A 24,292-nucleotide genomic window follows, 5' to 3' on the forward strand; every position below is an offset into this window, starting at 1 on the left:
GCTCTCTCGCACTCGAGAGATATCGGCGTAACGAGGGAAAGCCAAGCACAGTCCCTGCTGGTACTAAGGGCTTTCTATTCCGCTTACTTGTCCGGCAAACTTCTCTTCTACTTGACTCGCTCATTGACTACGAACAAACACGGGTGCTCCTTGTGCGGCGATCAGCCCGCGACCACTGGGCATATTGGAACATACACAGGAAGACAACAACGGGTTTATCCGCGAGCATGTACATCAATATCCTTTCAGGACATACTCTCGCTATGTCGGCCATGTCGCTGCACCAAAACGGATGACTTCCTGTGTCGCGATAAATCATAATAAAGCGCACGCGCAGCGGCGAACAATCGGTGTAATCGGAGAATCATACGTGAAATGCCTATTATTATCCATGCTCGGAGTAAACAAAATCGTTCTGGCAACTATAACGCGAACAATTCTGAAATTTAAATGTCCACAATTAGTTTTTTTTACAAAGTCACTAAAGTAAAAAAAAAAGAAGAAAGAAAGTTATTCAAATATTGTTGCGGTAATAAATGTGATGCAATTTAATATCTTTAGTTGCAACAATAGAAACAAAAGTTGCTAGGTAAACTACATTGATGTTGAATTAACTGAACAAATATATACAGACCGAAATATATTTAAATGGAGAAATAGAACATTGAAATTATATTTCTCGGTCAAGGCAAAGTTTTTGAGGTGTATTTAGCAATCTTTTTAAATTTATATAAATTTAAGAATACTTACTTTTGCCATCGACTATGTGCCGTTATGTTTAAACTTGATAAAGTTATCTTGAAAGCGTAGCAATTCAAAATCATACATTTTGACGTAAATCAATAATTGACTTAATAATATTGATTGAAAAACCTTCAAGAAATTTTCAGTAACGACACATAGTTGGTAAAAAAAATTGGTAAAAAAAAAATATTTTTAAATTTATACAAAGCGCCAAAGATCCTGCCCCTTGATCAAAAAATATTTATATTATTTATTGATATTACTGATATTAGATGTTAACGTTACTCTGTTAGCTGTGTAAATTATTAAACAATACTGAAATAGCGAGGCTACTGTAATATAAATTTTATATAGTAAATGTAACAGTTGTACTTTCTCAGTTTAAATAAACCGAATGTCACTTTTCTGAAATGAGTCATTACACTATAATGACACACATTTTGTAATAATACTAATTTTTAACTATCTTTTTTGTAATGTGTCTAATTATATTTACTATAAGTATACATTTAACAAGTATTATATTTCCCTTGATCATTCTTTTCACAACTTATTCATTTTTCTCATAATAATTTACAATATATATATAGTTGAAGTGCAATCTTTCTTCGATATATTTTAGTTGCTAGTACTGTCTTTTTCTCCGAGTGTAATACCGGCTTCCGTATCTTCCGTATCGTTAATTCAGCAATTTGATAATAATTATATTTCTTAATAATTACAAAGTTAAAAGACCTCATCATAAAGACTTTAAAGGCGGAAATTCTCTCGTACCTCTCGTATTCCAGTTATTGTCGATACGACGAAATCGAAATTTAGAAAATCTTGGGGAACGAGATAGACCGCGTCAGATCGCGTCGTTCGCGAGAACGCAACAATTCGAAGCAGTTTCGTCGTGTTACGTGCGCTCGTTAACGTTCGTCACTGTACAGCTGTAACGCGCACATTCGAATTTGCCTCTCTGCTGATCTCTGAAGTAGACCGACCACCAGTTTAGTTTAGCAGTAGCGCCGAGTTAGCAGTCGGCGTAGATGACGAGCGCTTGTTTAGGGAGCGACCGAGGTTAAAAGTTGCGTGGGCATCAGGACGAAATGCTGAGATGCAGAGGGAGATAAGAAGAGATATCTCTTACCGCGACGAAGAGGGATCGTCACGTCCTGTCTGTTATATTTCCGGGCTGGTTGCACCAACGTTGATTACCAACTGCTAACTGCGGTTGGCTAAATCTTGTCTCTTCCTCCATCTGCGTTTTATAACGAGAATAATCTACGAAGCGAAAGGTGGCTGACGAGAATTAATTAATAGTTAAAATTTATCTTATAAAGCCTGCTTACAGCTAATTGATACGAATAGTATTATTGTATAAAATTACTTTGTTTACGACATAGCTGTGTCATTAAGGCAGAATTTCTTTCCCGCTAACAATCGCTGCTTAAATTAAGACTGATGGAATATCTAATTTAATTCTTTTAATCTCTATGGGCATTATTATTTTGTTCTCGTAAACTCTGATTAAAAATTCCTTCTTACATGGCAATTATCATTCTGATAAAATATCTGATAAAAAAAAAAAAAAAAAAAAAAAACAATTCACAAATAACCAAGACTAGGTGCGGCTGGCCCTTAAGTCTAATTGCCATCACTGCCAGTCGCTGGAATTAGCCAAATTTTCTTCCACGTCGTAGTCAGGGTCAGAATAGAGAATTAAAATTAAACAAGACGGGTGCTTGTTAGGCTCCAACGATTATTATTCTAACCGAGTTCATTGTAGTTGTCGTGTAAAGTCTCCAGTCGTCATAGCTTAGCTCCCGACACCAAGAGAGCCGACCGAGGCGGTTAGCTGGTCCGCGGCGAGCGTTGGTGCAACCGATCCCGTGTCCGTCCACGACCACGTGTCTGTCTAATGCTATCTTGCACTTGTGCTGTCTGTCACGTCGTCCACGTCGTGCACCGTACGCGATCGTACGCGATCGTACGCGAGCGGAAGTGGATGTATTTATTAACCACGTTGTTATATCGGGATTGCGATCCACCCAGTTCCCATGGTGGTGCAAGTCCTCCTCGTCGACGATGGCGGCGTCCTCCTCCACGGCCGGGGCGCCCGGCCCAGCATCCGCCGGCGCCGCTTCCGGCACCCAGGGCGGCCAGGGGGTCGTGCTATGTCCACGTACGCTGTCGCAGGTGCGGCGATCACGACTACGCCGGGCCCTCACCGAGGCGACCGCCGAGACCGTCAACTACGTCAAGACGGTGGGAGATGACGATTTTTCGCTATCAATGCCCGCTATTATGCGCGTATACCAGGGTATTCCAGATCTCAGCTCGCACCCTCGCCACGCGCTGTCGTTCTTCTGTCGTGACGTGGATCAACGCTTAAACGATGGATAAACGAGGCGACCCGCCTATCTCCAACTATCGTTCCAAATTTATTGATAAAAATTAATTAATTGATAAAAATATATTCCCTCTTTCTTGCCTCGTCTATTTTACGTTCGTGATGAAAACTTAACTTGACTTTATTCCGTTTAATTGCCTTGTATCACTTGTATTAATTTGAATATGTATAAATAATATAATCGCGATCGCGAGGAAAGCACGCGATTTCTGGGATACCCTGTATGCGAATATGCCTTGCATAACGTATATGCACATGCACGCACAAAGCGACTTGTACTAGTGGCGAGTGGTGTTAGTGGGAACGTTCGACACCGGGAATGTTTGACACCGTGTAGATATTAAATAACGACGTCTGGTAGAAATGGTCAGTGCTATGCTACTGTACTGTGAGTTTCCCCTTTACGGTCTCTTTCCACACCAGACGCACCGTAATTTACGTGCACGTAAAATGTGGCGAATATTGCCATGGACATGATATTCGCAACAATTCGCAACATATGAAAATGCTTGAAAAATGTCGTAAATAAAATGAAAGAAATCCAATTGTTCTCCAGTCTATCGCAATCACAAAGTATATCGTTAGTGATCGAGCATGTGTCGAATCAATACTTTTTTTTTTCTCCTTTCAAACGCGAATCTTACGAAGATGAGTCCTTTCGAGTATTTGAAATAAATTTTAATAAAAAATAATTTTTTTTAAATAAAAAAAATATATATCATTGCTCGAAGAAGCTTACTTAATCTCAAGTTTACTCAAAAATTTATTGAAAGGTAGCCATTCCCGATGGAGCTAATCTCCATCTGAAAGTGTATACCGATCACGTCATCGTACATAAAGAGCAAAAAAATGTACCTTTAAATATGTCACCACGCGAAAGTGTACACACGGATGCGCAAAAATGTAGAGAACTCGTAAAAAAATGAAGGCGCCTGTAATAAAATCTCGCGAGTTTTCGCGAGCTCGGTTCGCGTTAAGGAAAGTGCATCTGGCAAATATTGATCGTAACAATCTGCGCTTTACGTCGCCGCTCCTTTCGCCCCTTTCGGGACGCCGTTTTCCCGTGGTAAACGGCGAAACGAATGCGAGACGAGAAATAATAAAATCTTCCCCCCCGAGCGTGCAAGCGAAGCGCCTCCGTATGTATGCGGTCGGTCGTCGAAAGTCTCGTCGTCGCGGGACTTTCGTTGCGCCAAGAACGCAACTTGTCGGAAAATATTGCGCGACCGAGCGTCACGCAAAAACTTTGGGCGAGTTTTTATTCCGCGCGGCGCATACACAATTTACAAAATCCCCTCTTTCATAGACGTCGACAGATTTTTTCTTTTTTTTCTTAATATCGCAAAAATTTAAAGCAAACTTGGCGCAAGCGACGAATGCAGCACGATGCACGTTTCTAAATAATTCCGCAACGTGAAAGCCTTGACATGAAGCCGTGACGTCGCAAAATAAACTAAACTTACTTACTTTCTATTTTTTATAAGTAAAAAAAATTATTTAAATAACTTATACAGTTTTACATACAAAAATTGCAAAGCAAAGATTTCCTTATCGGAATTTTCAATTTTCTTAATGAAAGTTTTAACTATAATATTATTGCATTACTTAGCGCGTATGCAAGTTTTAATAAAATAATATTTTTTGATATCGCGTGAGTTTTTTACGCGTACATTTAGATAAAATTACATGAAGATACTGATTTTCACGCGCGATGAAACGTAAAAAAAAAGACGGCGCCAACACCGAATTTGGAGTCGATCCAACGATTCTAAATTCCCGAACTCGTCGATTGTTATATGTAACTCTAGATGTTTGTAACTCTTTGATTTGTATCTGTGAAATATAAAAACGCTTTTCGATATCTGACCTAGCGTAGCCACCGTAAATATTTCAACGCCAGTTTTCCGCGCGCGTGAGTAACATTTTGTACGATCACATCCAGTTTTTCGGTAAAAATGTATATAGCTCGGTAGATTTACTATATTTTTAAATCCTTTGCGCGTAAATTTGTTAACGAAATATCCGTTAGAACGTAATTTTTCTGTAATCTTTTTCTATTTCAGTTAAATTGATAACATTTAATTCAATTCACGTGATCATTGCCTCGTTGTACTTTTTTGAATTTTAACATTCTCGATCACTAATTTTTACATAAGAATAAAATGAAAATAATAACCTTTTAAATCTCATAAGATACAATAATTTCATGGAAAAGGACAGTCTTATTGAAATATCTAAGAATCTAATTAGATGCCGATCTGAAAATAATTTTGCTAAGTTGTTCAAATAATTATGTTAAAATCTCTCTCTAATTGCTGAACAAATATAAAAAATATAAAAAAATGTTTGCAGTATTATCGTATTTAAATGTTCTACATAATTATTTTAATGGCCCAAGAAAATTATCTTTAGATTTAAATATTTCAGCAAAATCGTTCTTTCCGTATCACTTTTGAAACATCAAAGGATTATAAAAAGTACAAATGTAAGATTTTCAATGTTGCTTATTTGTTGAATTATAATATATTTACGAACGAATTGTGCGTACATTGCCAGAATTATCAGTTACATCGCATAGAAAGGTAATGTTCAGTATGTCCCCCGACAACTGCCCCGACATCTACGACTAACCGCCCTGTAACCGGAAGTAAAGTCAGCAAGCATGAGCGGACTTACAGAATTTCGTGTTTCGCAAACATTTCGACGAACTTTCGGGGGAATGCTTGCGAATGAAAATGGCGTGTGCTTCCGTTCTGGACGTGGAACGCACGATTTCCGCCGGATATTACACAAACATCTGCGATCCCTCCGATTTTCCTCGAACGATCCCTGTTCGAACGTAGCTCGATGTACGTTCCACGTGTGTGTACATGCAAGATGTGCTCTCACCCATGTAGTTAATGTCAACAATTCGGTGATCCAGAAGTACCCACGAAGATTCTCGATGTGTAACATGTGTTAACTCCGAAAAAAAGAAATGAAAAAACTAAATAAATACTTTATTGCATGAATCCCGCGGAAATCTCGCGAGAAATCCAAAAAAATCTGACAGTCGTAGATTACGTAAATCTAAGAATTCACGCTTTCAAGCTTTACATGCTGGCTCTTAAATTTTTAAAAGAATCCGCACTTTTAAATCTTAAATCTCCTCTTTTATCTTTATGCACCACCCTTATTTTCAGAATTTGAAAATCTCAGATTAGAAGAATCTAAAAAAAAAAAAAAAAAATCGAAAGGTTCCGGACGAGTTCCACGAAAGATTTCGTTTTCAGCGCCGGGTATTCGGATTTTCATTTGCATTTTCATCCAAATGCAAACACGTGATTAGAGCTTAAGTTGTCAATTTTTTTCCGTTAGACTTCAGGTTCTGTGATACGTGATAGATTTCGCGACTGTCGGATCTTCTCGTCGAATCCTCGTGCAAACGTCTCGCATCTCGGTCACCTGACACTCGGCCGAGCGTTCCCGATAAGATGGTACTTCCGGATCGCACCGCATAAGCATGCTCTCGCACGCCTCGCTGGTACCACCAGCAGAAGTTAGTTCTATTTCCCCTTTAGTCCTGACCTGCATTCTTCAAACTATCACGTACATATATCGAAGAAACGGAGCATCGACGGATGGAATTCCGCCGCTTCGCCCGCTCTTTATTCCACCCCTTCGTACGCTCGGGCGTGAAGCTGCGATCGGTCGGCATAAAGCCTTTACGCGCGTGTCAGTTTGTCGACAAACGAGAAACACAGAAACTGATCAACTTGATTTCGATTCGAGATTAAAAGCACGTCAAAATTATCGCTCGCTGATAGCTATCTTTTTTTTTCTTTTTTTTTTTTTTTTTTAATATTTTATTCGCGAAGCTATATCTTTTGACGATATTAAACTTGAACAAGAGTTCAAGATTACTTTTGGAATTCTCACAAGTTTTTCTTAATTTTTTTCAATATTTAAAGAAAGTTTTCTTACTCGCTTAATTTTTCTCCCTAGAAGTGTACTTTTGCGGTAGATTGTTGAAAAAAGGGTAACAGTAGCTTCAAAAAAACTTTTGTAAAATATATCAAATATCTTTTTTTAAATTTCAATTTTAATTATTCATTACAATAACAATAATTGCAAAAATCCTATTAATCAATCCTTATCAATTACTTCTAAATTGCTGAAACTTCCGATTCGCGTTTCTGGAAGTGGAGAATCTTAGAGTGCCTCTCTCTTGCAATCTATCAAACGCGGAAAAACAACGTGAAACAGCGGATAAAACGGTCTTGCTCTTGAAAAGCGTTAAGAAAATAGAAATCCGTGCCGTCGTTTAATGGCCGCGCGTACGAAGATTGTGAGGAGAAAAAAAAAAGAGCCAACAGATCAGAAAAAAAGCCGATCGATCGCCCGATGATCGACGGCTACGAACGAATATAGAACAACTCTGAAAAACGCTGGCGTCCCACGTTTCAGAGTGCAGGTGAGCGTTGATATGAACTCAACTTCAACTTAAGTACGAAGTACGACGTAGTTTTCTACACGATTATTGAATTAGATCCCTCGTCTCTGCTCCCGACTTACTTCTTGTCTGAAAAGAAGCACCAGTAGTTACACTATGTGAGTGCACGAGTTTCATACGAAATTTTACACAGCACGTCGTCTCGGTATTATACAATATATACATCAAGAGAAAAATTACTAACAATGTACAAGCAATGTTACACGATACGGCGAGAAGAAGATTATAAAATAACGCCGGCAAATTGTTGACATTTATCTAACCTTTAAACGTTAGGGTGGATAGGGAAAAGTAGTAAAGTAAAAATCTTTTTCATGGGGGGAAAACCCACTTATTTATCCATTTTATGATCCCAATCGTAATAAAAGCCAAACGGGTTTATTTCTTGTGAAAAGTAGCGGCGTGGATCGCGCGCGGATAAAAAGCGAGGAATATTTTACACTTTAAGTAACACTTTAAATAAATACTCACGCTTTTCTTCTACTTGATTTTCACGCCCACACCAGAATTATAACTAGTTTTAAATCGGTCTATTATAATATTAACCTTTAATTAAATATCTGCTACGCGAAATGTTATACTATACTTTATTATACAGCGAGAAATATTGTGTGTATATTAAATATCATTTACAAAAGGTAAATTTTAATTATCTCTTTAATTATTACATAATTATGAGCTGACCGATTTTGTACTAAATCTTGCGTGTAGTACCTACGCTTCTCAGAATATTATTAAATTAATATTAAAATCATATTTATCGAATTTAATTAAACTTAAAATCGCTCTGTAAAATCGCAATGCGATGTAACGCGATTCGCAAAATCCATCTTTCGCAATTTGACCCTCGAATGACATATAAATCTTCTATATTTCGCGCTCCCTCTATTAAAGCACTCGTCGAATCTTTTAGTTCGCACGTAAAGTATCGCACGAGAGCAATGAAAAGGCGCAAATTGGTCGACCATAAAAAGCCTGGAATGGAATCTGAAAATTTAACATTTAATCAGTTCTCGTCGTTTTTCTTGCATTTTCGCGTTTCCCAGTATTTTCGCGACGGCGACTCTCCAGTTACAAGGCACAATTTCCCTTCCATAAATCCACGGCGAAGAATGCCAATGGATTACGCCGGTCAGCGGTTACGTCGGACTGTGAAACATAATGCATATGTTTCCGCGAAGAGCCGTAGACGATTCTGGAAACAATGATACGCCTCGGGATTTCATCAGTTCGACACGAGCACGACGCGCCGATTATTTCGAACGACGAATGATCGCCGGCGACGACGGCGCGAGTGACGTCGCGGTCCCAATCGAGGCCGTTCGACTGACATTTTATTAAAATGTCGAAATTTTTGATTTTAGTGCGGCGCAAGCGGACGGAAGCAGGATGCGAGCGGATATTGGTTTCGAGAAGAGTATGCCCGCTATATCTTTTGTTTCTCCCTCTTGACTTTTCATTCGTCACGCTTCCCCACGCATTCTCCATTTCCCCATCATCTCTTTCTCTCTCTCTCTCTCTCTCTCTCTCTCTCTCTCTCTCTCCTTGTTTCCTCCTCGTCTCACTCTTTCGCTTTTTCGGTCTTTTTTCCCTCGACGTAAGCGCGACGGCGAGCCCAGCAATCCATAAAGCGATACATTTTTACGTCGCGTCGTGGAGCGGACTGGCCGCTTCCGGCGCCACGACGTCTAATTTTACGCCCGATAGCTTTCGGAATAAGGTCGGTCAACGTTAAAAAATACCGTGGACCGAACGTTTGATAGCCGCGTCCTTCCACGCGCGGTACGCACGAAGACACGCAACGGCTAAGCAAACCGAGCTAATGAAGATGAGACGGAGACTCTGTGGAGACACAGAAATGGAAGCAACACGATATCTACCCGCAGGAGAGATGTCCTGCGCGAAACACATGCGAAGTACGGAAAAGTTTCCATTTTCTCTGCGCGAAACACGTCTCTCTCTCTCTCCGTAAAAATTTCCGTTTTTATTTCCCCTCTGCGACTCCCCACGCGGAAGCTCAACTTCGACTTCAAGTACCAAGGAGAGATAAAAGAAAACCGTTGTTGCATAACGACGAGACGGACGGAGAGAGGCGCGTATCATACATTTAAGCTCGACAATCACGATCATCATTATCAGAACAATAATGTTAGACGGTTCCTCCTTTCACGGCTTACATTCGAACGAGCAGTGTTCATCAGCGACGATAATGCGACGGTCATTAAACTTACGTACCTGCTTAAATGTCTCGAAAGCTAATGTCTATTAGCGCACTCTGAATATATGGAGCGGGTTTCATTGCAGTGAAGGAGTTACGCTCGATTTTCGATCTTGAAATTATTCAAACAGTTTTCAAGAAACACCGACGTTGATTGTCGTCGGCACGAAGGGATTGCGTCCCCTCGAGAGAAAATTCCTTAATGAGGACGAGCTTAATAATGTTCCGCAATAAATTGGAATTAACTTGGCGAATGTCAAACGGCTTTGAAAATGACAAATGAAACCAGATTTCGCTTTCTATTTTTGTACATGTTCCTTTGGTTATTTGCAACAGATTGGCAACACGTTGTATAATTTTTTCAAACAACATTTTATATTAGTCTTTGATTTAAATACTAAATGGAAAATAATTAAAGGACTAACAAATAATTGAGTATTAATTAATAATTGAGTATTTTACGAGGAAAGAACACTAGAGAGAAAAGATCGTTGGGGGAGAAAACTAATTAATGGCAGAAATTCCGCTTGAGATATTTTGAATGTAGAACCTAATTAGGACGCTAAGTTGATGTAACAAAAAGCCGGAAGACGAACAGCGCTTCTTGCGAGGCGAATTCTCTTAGGACAATAGCGATATGGATCTTCTTCTGTAACTTGGTTGATCATTGCAAGAGTCTTAATCCTGATAACTTCGATAATGACAAATGTTGTTCGAAAGAAAAACGAACGCGAACAAAGCTATTGTTATATAATGGACTAGTTGCATAATTTAGAGAAGCAACGTTATATATAATAAAGAAAGGATTCTTCAATAAGATCAGATAATTTGAGATATGTATATATATATTTTTTTTTTATTTATATATTCGCGTATTGTATTGATTATAAAGCAAGACAAAGCTATTTTCTTTTTTGTCTTCGACAAAAAAAAATTGCGCCGCGGCTTCGTCAGCTACGTCAGCCAAAGAAATCGATCAAAATCCCATTTCTCGCGATCATCATTCCCGAATTATCGCTGCGGAAATCAGGAGGTGGAGGGTACATCTTACCGCGAGTGAGGTTGCTGACGGGAACGGAGGGGGAGGGGAAGGGAGGGAGGGAAGGCGTAACGACCCGATGAAAAATGAGACTGGGAAACGGCACCGCGGCCGCCGTCGGACGTGCCGGCGTGTTTTACCACTGGCAAGTAGTCGTGCAGGCGCGCGTCGGAATGCGGAGGATGTGTTCGCCCGGTACCGGCGGGCCAGTGGTACATCACGCGTCATGTCAGCCGCAGCGCACGGTCGCCGTCAGCGATGAAACAGGCAGGCGCATACGGTTAGGATTGCTTTGAGCACAGCTCCGCTTTACGACCTGTTTATACAAAGAGAGATGGAGGGAGGAGAGAGAGAGAGAGAGAGAGAGAGAGAGAGAGGGAGGGAGAGAGAGAGAGAAGATTGTGCGATGAATTCACGGCTGGTCACGCGATTTCGGGTCCTTCAAAGGATTTAACGAAGACGAGGTATATATCTCGTATAAACTGAAAGGCTGCAACCGCGAATGCAGTCGGCAAACTTTTGATCAAGCGAAGACACATATCCGACGACCGGCGAAATCTCGATTTAGTTGGAAAGCTGGAAATTTTTTGTTGGAGTAATTACGAGAAGCGTGCGTTTTCGGAAAACACGAAAGTCAGGTCATGAAATTCGTCGAATATACGTCGAGAGTAGGTAGGACGTCTCCACGCGTTAATTAACATGTTTTCAGAATAATGCGCGTGACTCAACATAATGCAAATAATAGATCCGCTTAACGAGCTGCTTTTCACGTTGACAGGAAAATCATGAAAGAATAATTTTCCAAATGACACGTCACCGCGTATGATTAATTAAACGACATGCATCGACTAATATAAACGATCGTCGGTTGAATTTTCGGTTTATTGATGTACGCTCGACGCGTCGACATGGCCGCATGTCCGCCATCGTCCGAGAAAGATCCACAAAATCCAGTAATGAATAATAGAACCCAATTCGATCCGCAAAATAGCCGCTGTTAATCTCACGCGGTGTAACTTCCACCCACGTAGCAACCCGCTTTTTCAGAACCAGCGAAATCTATCTCGGGGCGTTTTCGCAAAAAATGATAACGGGTAACGGGTAAAATGCCGCGGGCACGAACCGTGCATACCTCGTTATAATCGCCCGGAAAAAAAACTGCAAGGTTTTACCACGTCGTAAACGCGACACATAATACGTTATATGGCGGACACTTTTTTCGCGAGGCACCTTCCGACACCCGCCCTCGTAAAGATGGCCCATTAAAATTGCACGTTACAGATACCGTCCGGCTGGCTCTCGTGTTGGCGACCGACTCAGGTTCCTGGGTTTTAACTCATTCGTGTTACATTACACCTGCACGATTGCGTTTCCTCCTCCCCCCCCCCCCCCCCCCCGACGCTTTATTTCGCGCCTATTTCACGAGTTCCAAGTGTCGGAGAATTTCCGAGCACTTCGAATCTAGCCTACCCCTGCCCCCTCCCTTCCCTTTTCCACCCTCCCTCCCCCCCTCCTCAACACTCGCGAAGAGCACATTAATTTCTCATCACGCAATATTGCCGGTATCTGATATTCCGCCTCAGCCCGCAGCGCGATATGAAATACAGCACTTCGCGAACTGTGTTCGCGGTGCGGAACGCGTTACGTTAATGGAACAACAATTCGCTTCGGGCGCCTTAATGAATAGCGGTTCAGCGAATGCCATGCACTTCTGGCATACAGCACTCTCGTTGAGTGTCGCAAAGTATCTTGCGTGAATCGTGCAGCGTGAATCGCCGCGTCGAATTATTACGAGTTATGCGGGCAACGTCGATCGATCGCGTGACAAATTTCCCTGTGACACGAACGTGTTGTAGATTCAAGCTTTTATTAAATATGCGAAGTTTCAAAAGTTCTGGAAGTTACAAACGTTTAAAAATCCTTCGGTTCAGTTCAAAGATCTCGTGCATTGATATGTCCAAATTCACATCATTAAATACTTGGGTTCAACATTTTCTTTAAATCTCTCTCTCTCTCTCTCTCTCTCATGTATTCAAAGATGATTTTTGAGTTTAAAACTCCAGTCCAATTCAAAAACTTAAACATTTGAATTCTCCATTTTGAAACTTTTCGCGTTACATGTACAAAGTTCGATGTTACCGTTAGTACGAACATCCATTTCCGCCGACAGATCAGAAAAACAGAGAACAGCGTATCGTATCGACAGCGATTACGCGGCAATTCCGGGAGTACGATAATTCTGTCATGGCGACTCGTTTTTACGAAGGGCGGGTGGGGGGGGGGAGGGGTTCGAACGCGGCAGCAACGAACGCCGACGGCTTTCGTGCCACGTGTTGCACGCAACATGCACGTTCCGCGCTTGAGGATTTTCGCGAGAAGGATTCGCGCTTGAATGACGGAGCGGCGCGCGGATGGATAACGGAAACGATAACGGCGCCATTGCGAACTCATAAGCCTCCCTCGCGCAGGGACGCGCGTCAACTAAATTTCAGATCCTCGCCCCGCGCCCTAGACATCCTAGAGTCGCCGCTCCATGCGTCGCAATTCATATCGCCGGTATTTAACCAGATCATCGCCGAACGCGAGGATTTATCTTTGCGCTTCGCAAAGGTGAGTACCTTGCACACGTGTGCACATATGCTCGACGCGGATAATCGCTGATCCCTGACACTTCGTCGTGCGCTAAAAGCTTTCGATCCCAGCTTCGTTCGCGGCTCGGGCGCTATTCGGCGAATGGGCTTCCCCTCCACATTCCAGAGAAAACTAAACGCTTCTGGCTTTCCACTATAACACAACGACTCTGAAACTAACTAGTTATCTGTACTAAGTTATCTGTAATTTTGGAAATCACGAAAACGAAAGTAATACTCAATGAAAGACAAAATCGCACGGCGACAAAATGTTATGTTATTTGATATTTATGTCAGTTGATTAAGAGATGAAAATTAAAAGCTACGTTTTGGTATACGAGGAAAAAGTTTAATATTTATACCTGCATACCGATAAAAATTATTAGTCGCTCCATGCTGCATGTTAATGTTATTTTATTAGACGCACGAAAAATAGTAATAAAGTAGTGCAAAACAACTATAAAAGTATGAAATTTATATATTGTGATAATTATTTTTTTCATTTAGATATATTCTTTTTTTTTTTAATGACTCGATGTAATGCAATACACTTTTCATGTTAATAATACAGTTAACGCATGTATTTCCAATTTTTTATTTCCTTGCAGCTCATCTAATGCACCTCATTCTATTTAATATGAATGTTTAATATTTCTGTTTCTTTAATTCTACAATTTATTTATTTTTTTATCGCAACTTCATTGCATATAGTTGTGTTAATATTGTTTTTTAATTTTCTAGTTTTTGAAATTTTCGAAATTTCTATATCTTTGCAATTTCGGCTTGAAGATCCAAAATTTTATTTTTTAAAATTGTTTTTAATTTAAGAAGAAATGCCTTTTTTTGTATCATATGAGTTTTTAATAACGTAACATTTTGTATTTTTTTAAAGTGAAGAACAATTATAATATGGCAAAATTTAACCTTCGAGAATATATCAAAAAAATAAATCGTTTTTGTAGGCGAGAAATTTTACTTCTTTCACCTTCTTTTCTCTTTTTCTACGAAGAAAAAGAAGGAACGCTATGAGGAAAAGACTCTTCTTCTTTTGCTCACTTTTTGTGAACGCTCATCTTGATCCAGCTTTGATCGTAACACCTTTTTGCGAAAAACAGAAAGAAAATGGCCACGAGAAAAGAAAGGAACTTTATGGCGAGCTAAGTTTCGCTATGATATACAGGCATTTCTCTTCCTCGACACTTTTCTTCTTCTATCTGATTCTATTTTATACATCAGGTTATTATAGCGCTCGAAGCTTTTCAGTTAAAAAAGTTTTTCTATTGAAAACTCAAGTGGCAATTTGTACATTTTCCGCATGAAACATCTGATCAGTTACAAAAATGAAATCCTATTTTAATAAAAACTAAGAAGTAAACCAGTATAAACTTCAAATCTTTTTCTGACATTTTTAGATTAATTAACAAGAACATTAATATACAAGAACATTAATTCTATTTTTGGGGCTTTTTTTTTTTAAATTTTTCTATTTGTAATTTTGGGAAAATTATAGATATTCTTAGAATTATTTTCGATCCTTTCGGAATTGCAGACATACTTGGCATTTCCTGAAACTAGGAAGCTTTCAGTCTTTCTCGGACTTAACATCTCGCAAGTTGAACTTCCCGGAAAGGTCTTTTCCTCGTAGCGTTCCTCACTGGAATTCGAAACGATTAAAATAATTGTAATGTCTTTTTTTAAGAAAAATTTTTTATATTTCGGAGTACAAGTGCGACACTTTATATAATTATTAATTGATTAGTATGCATCACCGCATTGCACGCGACCGTATTGTATCCGTATTAACAGGTGTAATAATAATCCGTATGGATTCGCATAATCAACGTGTTCAGCGGGATCGTCGATACACCTGCGCGCGATTATATACGATGATCTATCGCGCGCCTTACATAAATCATCAGTAATGGGCACCATTAATTTCTCGTGTGACGTGCCGTTTCGTGCTGGGCGTCTCGCAGAATCCGCGCGGGATCTGGTTACGGGCGTACTCTTGAATAACGCGGTATTGTACCTCATGAATTATTGATGACCAATATCTCGATATCGAGTCCTCGGGAGATACACCTCGCGCAAAAACACGCGACGGCACGCTGCCTGCCTGCGTATCGATTTCATTCTCTCAGAAATTAAAAGCCAGCCGTCGCGGGGCGATATATGTAATGGAGGCAATTAATTTTTCGATCTCCGATCGAGCGACGACACTGTTTGTTGTCTCTAGGCTCGTGAAAACTGCATCCTTGGGACCGTGACTCCTAGAAGGATCTTCTAGTATTTTTTTTTTTTAATTTTTGATACTTTTGCTTCGTAACAGACTGCGCTTGGGGCTGCACTCGAGCGCTTCGAAACTCCGAAACTTCACAAGTATGAAACTTCGGCATGTGGGTGATGTAGCTATTCCGGAATTCCGAAAGTCTGACACACTTGCAGGATTTTGCATTTCGAATTCTAAATCCTTAGCGTGCATCCAAGCTCTATGAAAACTTCAAGATTTTCGAGTTAGAACATCAGCGAGGGGGGGGGGGGGGGAGGAGGAGGAGAAGGGGAGGGGGGGAGGGGGAGGGGCATCATATCGATTCCGGCTGTCACGCGGAAATTAAAAAACGATATGGCAGACCGCAGCAGTAATATAAATCGCCTTGACATTTATGCGGAATGCGTAACAAGCTTCTGCTGAAAAATTCATGAGCAGCAGTCGCGATCGAGCCATTTGTCGATTCGCGAGATGCGAGTGTTCATTCGTCGAAATTCCTATCAGCGATCGCGCGATTATTTAACGCGTATTATTTAAATGCTTAAATAATCACGCGGATATTCATATATTATTTTTCATCGCTTGTTGTTTGTGCGTTAATACATGCTGAAATAATATGGTAACACGTGTGAATTTTTAAATATTCAACGTAATAAAAAAATCTACATACACATACCGCACCGTTATCTGTCAATCTACTTCGCGTAAATTTGTAGTGAAATTTTAATTTGGCAATTTTCATTTAAAGAAAATATTTAACGTTTAACGGAAGTGGAATATCGGGAGAAAAATTATTAAAGAGAAAAGCCGCGTTTTCTTTTTGGAGGAAAGAAGGGGTCTGGATTCTGGATTGAAGAAGGAAATCTAGGGCAAGCGTCTGGACACGCGCAAAGAATACTCAAACCGAATACATTAAAGCAGTGTGTTTTCCCCCCCATTCAATTTACGAGCGTAATCTTTCTTTTGTGTTACAAAAATGCGCGTCATGCAGCTTTTCGTGGTATTTTGCACGCCTTGCGTTTTTCATCTCTGCAATATACGGGATACTCACAATCGGAGCGGAAGTTACATCCTCGATATAAGCGGGCTTTTGTAAACGCGTTTTCCCATAAGAAAAGCACATCGATATATGCCAGGAAATCCTTACCTTTGCTTTCTTGCGAAAGAGAAAGCAATGGATTTTCTTTTTAGAAGGAGACTGCAGACTTTTTTTTAGGAGGAGGACTGCATCCCGATAAGATCATATCGTGACTTCCGGTGCATCACGTATATTAAATCCTGCTAAAGAAATTTCCGCATTAATTTTTGAGCAGTTCGGAAAGCCTATATTATTAGTTGCGCGAGACACGGAGGGCGAGGACTATCGGAAAACTGCGAGGTTTATTGGCAGTTTTTCCAACGGAAACGCAGACAATATCGGCGCTCGCCGCTTTTATTAAAATTACAAACTTTATAGATTCAACGGCCGTCACTGTACCATGGCTATTCGCTATCGCTATCGACTTCGACACCGATAAACATTTAACGGTTAATGCTTCGCTCGTTGAATCGAAGCGATGGCGTCTCGAAGATCTAACTGTCTTTTTCCTCATCTCATAAATTAATTTTAAATATAAATTTGAAGCCATTTAGCTTTCGTAAGCTTCTTGTTTTTTTTTTTCTCCGCTCATTGTAATACTGATGATATAAAGCATAACTCGCATTATATTCGTGATTGAAAATGTCACGAATAAAGGGTTAATCGCTCTTCAAATCGCGTCTCTCTTTGTCGAATTACATAGTTTTTATTCACGTGTATCGCGAATTGCATGGCTCTCTAAAGTGACCTGTCGTGAAACAGTTCTTTATATCACTGCAGCGTACACAGGTATATAGCTTACATTGCAGCCGATTCGGGACGACAAGTTATCGTCACGGTTAATTTTTTTCACCGTCAGTAACTCCATATCGACATTCCGTCCCGGCGTGATTAACGTTGAGGATTCAAGAATCAAAAATCTAGGAGTAGGAGCAGAAATTGAAGACCGCACATTCTGGAAACAGAGGTCCAATAATATCAGATATATAAGGGTAATATATTTGGAAAAAAAAAAAAAAGAATTTATCTCTCGAAAATAAGAGGAGAATGTGAAGGTTCAATAAATTCAGGACTTCTGAAAAGGCTGCAGATCTAAGATTGGGAGCCGAGACAGAGCAAACATTTCATAATTTACAGATCTCTGTAAGAAAAGTTTCGTTAAGAATAATGCTCGAACATGAGAATGGCATTTATCCTCTAATCCAATTTCGACATCCTCGTTGGGTGTTATCGAAGACGTCGTCGAAGAACCCTAAAGAACCCGAACTTCCCATCGACGTGATTTAGGTTGCCGCGCGGTCGACGTAGATTTGTTTCACTTCCTTCGCGAAAACTTCCTCCATTTTCCCCTTTCGTCGCGCGCAATAAAAAAAATGTGACCGCCGTTTGTGTTCGCGTATTACGTCCCGCGTGTTTCGCAGATCGGAAGTTTCCCAGGACAGCCATTTTCAAGTCCAATATTCTCGCCCCTGAGATATTGTATTTACCTGAGATATTATATTAAAAGTTGAGAAGTTACTGCCTTGTGAAATATTAAAAAGGTTAAAATCTTCGAGACTAGATTGTTGCCAAGATTATTTTACGCTGGAAATTAAGAAAAGTTAGAATATGAAAATCCTAATTATCAGAATAACTTACGTTACACTTGGAAAAAAATTAATGTAAACGATCGCCGAATGTTAACAACGAATTTTTTAAATTTATATAGCTATCCGTTAATTAATGTCAAAGGAGAGAACAACAGCGGACATTTTATAATTTTAATTCAAATTCCTGAAGAAATTACTCTAAAATGTCAACCCTAAAGCATCCTCGGCGAAGGAAACTTTTTTGGTGACACGCGCGAGACAAATGGCGGATTATTAGATGCTACGATAGTCATTTTATGTCAGACTTATTTATTCCTCGTCTCCTTATCAACCACCCTCGCTGTGTCTTCCATTACGCCTATCAACCCCTGCATCAGTATAAAATACATTCAACAAAACGCGTTGTTCCCCTTTTTGTCGTCGGCTATTGAAATCTCAAATTCTTGTCGGATTTCCTCAGCAAATTTGCATTCAGATAATTTTACGTCTTAATACTTAGATTGTTAATTTAAGTTTAAGGAAGAGTGACTTTATTTCTTTTCTACGGATATCTCTCTGACATTATATATTTTGTTCCGTTTCATCAATTCCCTTCTTAAATAGTGTAAAAAAACCGTTTCTCTTTTATATAAATTTTGACTCGTTTGAGTTTCACGCTCTGTTAATCTCACGTTTGGTCGAAATCATCGGATTCCCGTTAATGGAGGCCCGTTGAAGTTAGATACGTGCGATACACCACAGGCTTCTTGGATGGAGTTAGCGTTCCAGGTTAATCTGCTCATGAAATAGCTGCGAGTTAATGCGCAAGTAACGGGAAACGTGTGCATCCCCGATAAGCTAAATGCGCGTTGCCGGCTGTAATAGACAAATGAAGGGATGTTTCGTCGTAATTTCCCAGGTTCGGAGGGGAGGGCCGAGAGCGCTTGTAGAACAACCGATATCACGAATATTCGTGGTGGACGGGAGAAACATGCGGCGCGATCACGACGTCCCCGATCATGATCGTGATTTCGAGTCGTGGTAAATAGGAAATACTCCTGTGAGGGAGCGAATCCGATCCGTCTACCAGCGAAGTTTGTCTTCGGAATCGCGTAGCTTTGTTGGCCAGATCGATTCAGCGCCCTTTAATCCCATGCGCTTTCTGGGACCGGATGACCCAGCGTGTATATATGTATAGGGCTCTATACAAAGCATCCGGAGCCGTCACCACGTGAGGATAATTCCGGCGCGACCTGTCCATCTATTGATTTACGCGATTTACGCGCGTTATTCGAAATGTTAGCCAAACGATGATCGATCGCACGAATGCGTGAGCGCGACTGTTGTCCTCATAATTATACTAATTACATGTAGCACGCAACTGATTGCGCGCATTCAATTTCTGACACCTGTCTGAAAGCCTTGCGCGGAGCGACCGCAACCAGTGAATTGCCTCGGCGTGCATTACACGCGTGCCGATAATATTATTCATTTTGCCGAAATTCCGTGTCTTCCACATAGGGCAGACCGGGGCGAGCGACATTTTCGCTGACCGCGCCAAGTTCGAGCGTTGCTACGCTATCGATTTTCCGGTTTTCCGGCATCAAAGCCAAGCTTCTGGCAATAATGAGCTTTCCATCGAGGCGAGGATGAGAAATTAGTCCTTACTCATAGATCTATTTTCTCTTCCTGGATTTTTCTACTGTTTTTTTTTTTTTTTTTTTGTTCGGCGAGATCAATTTTCGCTTACGCGAAAAATCGAAAGTATTTAATTGAATTATTTTGTGTTGTAATACACCGCATGTGTATTTTGCCAAGAAAAGTTTTGGTCGAAACTAATTGCAGAACGAGCTGTATAATAGTCCATTTGCAGTAGTCCACAAACTCATTCGCCAGAAGAAGAACTTTAAATATCTCGATGCTTTAACTGCCGCAGTAGTCAACAAGTAATCATCACAGTAATCAAACAATAATTAAGTTATATAAATCATCCCCATGTTTCTCCGGGAGAAACCATAGAGATCGGATAATAAAGGTCCTGTTTTTCCACTTAATCCGCATTATTCAGCGTTGCAATTTCCACGCGAATAAAAATAGGCAGAATCCTTTCCGCTATTGTATATTTGATATCAGAGCAAATGACCAATCGTTTAATATTGCAGTAAGATTTACTTTGCTGAAAAAAATAAAAAAAATTTGCTATTGGATCAAAATGATATGCGTGTCTAATTTTATTTCGACAAAAATAAAAATAGTTTAAAATAAAATGTTTTGTTGCCTATATAACAAAATTTTCTATAACAGCATAAATATTTACCGTATTAATCAATTTCTTTTCCATTTGCTATAAGATACGTCGTATCTATACGCATATAACGCAGAATTCGAAGCGTCATTCGTTGATTATCATATCTTGAGAACTACCGGTAGATTGAAAATCCATCCAGAGAGCCTGTTATCAAAGATGGAAAGATGGAAGCCATATTTGAATGCTAACGCGCCGCTGTCAGAGTAGCGGAAGGCTTCTGAGGGAATGGAAAGTTCAAGTGCGGATAGTGTTCGCTAATTTCACTTTCAAACGAATGCAAAATTCCTCCGCGTATAGGCGAATACCCATGAGCGACGACACAGACGCACGCGATCTGATATTTTTACTTTTGCCCATCACGTGTTCGATTCGCAACGCTGTCGCAAGACAGGAAGCAGCTGGCTTTGATAAACGATGAGTCAAGTGGCGTCACACGAACACCTCACTTCCTCATCGGTTAAGCTCATTTTTACAATACTTTACGTCAAGTTTCAAGAACGAGATTGCAATATCCGTCCGGATAGAAATATGTAGAAATACGTCGGGTGCTACGTTATTCCACGTTGAAGAAACACGATCGGCTGAGAACCCTAAGAGCCACAGATTATCATCGTTACACATTGTCCGGAAACAATCTCTGTCGTGTCGGAGTAATCAAGATACGTTTTAAACTTACAATTAGTTCACCAACAAGTGTTCGGGATGTACGTTGGGCCCAGGTAGGGGATAATCCGAATGCACAGTAAATTACATGAATATTCATCATGCGGCGAATTCGGTAGACTTCAGTTTCCGCTACTCCGAAGCGGTTTCCCGAATAGGCGTTGTTCCGAGTGTTCTCGATTTCTCGAAACTGATTTCTATTATTAGTAGCTAATAGCTGATTTCGATATCCGCTGAGGGAAAATACAAAGTATTAATATCCGCGACAGTTTCCATGCGAAGGAATTATTCATGGAGAAAGAGGTGTTAAGGCGAAATCGTCGGTTAAAGCGTCGTCTTCTCTCCGTCCACTTCCGGAAGCGGAGCAATACGCGCGAAATTAGTCAGCACGCAAATATGTTTACACGCTTGCACGCGACGGAATTGTACACCACTACCCCTCCCCCCCCCCCCCTGCTTCCGTATCGTGATCGCGCGTGTAGCCGACGAAGCGTGTGCGGCGAAGAAGGGGGGGAGGGGGCGGAAGAAGCACGGCGGGGTAGCTTCGTCCTACTCGCGGTGTGGCGACCAAGCTGGGAAAGGGGGACGCGCAAGGGTGGCTGCGCCGCGACTGGGGTGGGAAAGGCATAAATGGGGAGCGAGACGCAGTCCCGTCGGGAGCGTCGCAGCGGGCGGACGCTCACCACTGGCAGCTTCTCTCGCTCGCCTCGCCTCGCGCGCTCTCTCTCTCTCTCTCTCTCTCTCTCTCTCTCTCTCTCTCTCTCTCTCTCTCTCTCTCTCTCTCTCTCTCTCTCTCTCTCTCTTCTCTTTTTCCTCTCTTTTTCTCTCTCTCTCTCTTTCTCTCTTTTTCTCTTCTCTCCCCTCCGTCTCTTTCTCTCTCACTTTCTAACCCACCCATTCCTACATCCACCATCCCCCCATTCCCCACCCCCCAATAATCGGCATCCTCGGGCCTAGTCCTAGTGGGTGTCTCTTTCGGATACTCGGAGCGGGCGTCGCTCGCTCGCCTGTCACAGGCAGTGTCCAATCGTCCATTTCTTCCCTCCACCGCCCTCCCCTACCATCAACCCTCCCTTCCGTTCTCTTCTCACGCGAACCACGACCCCCTCCCACCCATGCACCCCTTCCGATGAGCGCGGCGCGCGACAACTTTCTCGCGAATCGCGAGATCCACTGTCGAAGCGGAGGCTGCGCCTTCGATCGATCTCTCTTCGAGACGACGACGACGACGACGACGACGGCGACTAGGACGCCGTCGACGACGACCACGACGAAGACGACGACGACGACTAGGACGACAACAACGAAACGTTGTGATCGATGAGCGCCGTCGGCGGCGGGGGTGAAGGGAAGAAGGCGGCTCCGTTGCCGTGGAGAACGACGATTCCGCCGCGGAATTGACGCGGGTCCGCTTAGGATCGCCGCGCGCGGATCGTGTCATCGGTCGCGCCCAGGAAGACGAGAAAACGACGAAACGTCGACGTCGACGTCGACGACGAAGACGACGACGGCGACGACAACGACGATGACAAGAATACCGCCGCTGCCGCCGGCGGCGGCCGTGCCACGATGCCGTCGTATGGGCCGGAAACGCGAAGAAAACTGATTGTGCATTACACGTGTATACCGTATAATATACCGGGCATTCCCACGACGGCCGATCAAGATCGTCGATCACTGCCTTCGTGTGTGAGGTACCTGTCCGATGAGGACCCTTACGACTTTAACGCCCGGAAAGATCGACGAAGCGACGATCCTCTCGGTATCGGGGATCGCGCCTCCCCGGTTTTTTTCGCGTCGAGTGCAAAATATCGTTCGAATATCTCGGAATACGGTGAAACGTGGTGATGAACATTTCATCTCGGGAAATTTACCGGGATGTCGAGGAGAGAGGAAACGGCGGGTTCGCCGCCTATATAGAAAGTTTCGCTGAAATCGAAACTCGTGTTTGTTGAAGCTGCGAGAGATTGCACGCCCATACACGATGAATTATTCTGCGTTGTCGGAAAAGCGGATATTGCATAGTGGATGATTATCGCTACCGCGGGAAATGAAAGGAAAAAAAAAAAAAATGAATCGGCGTTTTGTCCTCTATTTGAGTCCTCTTGCTTTCGGGACGTTTAAACAAAAGGGCTGGAATATGAAGCAGTAAAAACGGCACCTGAGGTGACAGAGCGCGAATAATATAATCAGGACAAAAAAACGGTGCAATTATGTAATAAATACAGATAAATAATAGATTTTTATTGAATTATACATGCTGGAGCATACAAACGGATGAAGAAGGATAAAAGTTTATAGCATGAGCAAAATGTACAGGACAGGAATAAGAGATTTTTTTTTTTTCTTATATGAAAATATGAAAAATTGTATCGAGTAAAACAAAAGTATGTGATGGAAAACTCGAAAAAAGAACCTGTCTAAAAATAGAACAGATTTACAATAGTAATGAGTGAATAATAAAAAATGATATACGAAAACGGTCTATTACAAAAAGTAATACGGTTTAACAAGGTCTTAGGTAATGCAATCGAGATAAAGGATAGCGGAGAATATAGACATTAATTAATAGGATTTATACAATCTGACTGGGATAAAGAATAATCGGATTAAATCGGCATAACGTAACGGTAAATACGCTCAACGGACGTTTTGTATTAAATAATACTACGTACAATTATTGGCAATGATACATATATATATATATCTCTTTATTTTAGCGAAATAATAAAATTTATTAAAGAAGAGAGAAAAATTGAGAATATAATTAATAAAACTAACACGACAATGCTACGTGACGATATAATAGAAGATAAATGACTAAGCTCAACACTACTTAATGCATAAATTCATTATTCATGTTATTATGTGTTAGAATTAATTCATAT

The 24,292-nt window shown here is 41.1% G+C and overlaps 1 protein-coding gene across 4 annotated transcripts in view; it reads left to right on the forward strand.

Moving 5' to 3' along the window:
* Positions 1-24,292, forward strand: part of SK (small conductance calcium-activated potassium channel) — a 142,818-nt gene that overhangs the window by 52,301 nt on the left and 66,225 nt on the right. For 2 of the 4 annotated variants that reach the window (XM_089073563.1, XM_089073562.1), the window contains one exon: positions 2,782-2,994. The exons of the other annotated variants lie outside the window; for them this stretch is intronic. In XM_089073563.1, the coding sequence (XP_088929689.1) occupies positions 2,782-2,994 (213 nt within the window). The remainder of the gene's footprint in view (positions 1-2,781; positions 2,995-24,292) is intronic. 4 annotated transcript variants of the gene reach the window in all.

This window comes from Pogonomyrmex barbatus, unplaced genomic scaffold (assembly GCF_055798465.1).
Source record: "Pogonomyrmex barbatus isolate J1 unplaced genomic scaffold, ASM5579846v1 scaffold15, whole genome shotgun sequence".
NCBI classification, from domain to species: Eukaryota; Metazoa; Arthropoda; class Insecta; order Hymenoptera; family Formicidae; genus Pogonomyrmex; species Pogonomyrmex barbatus.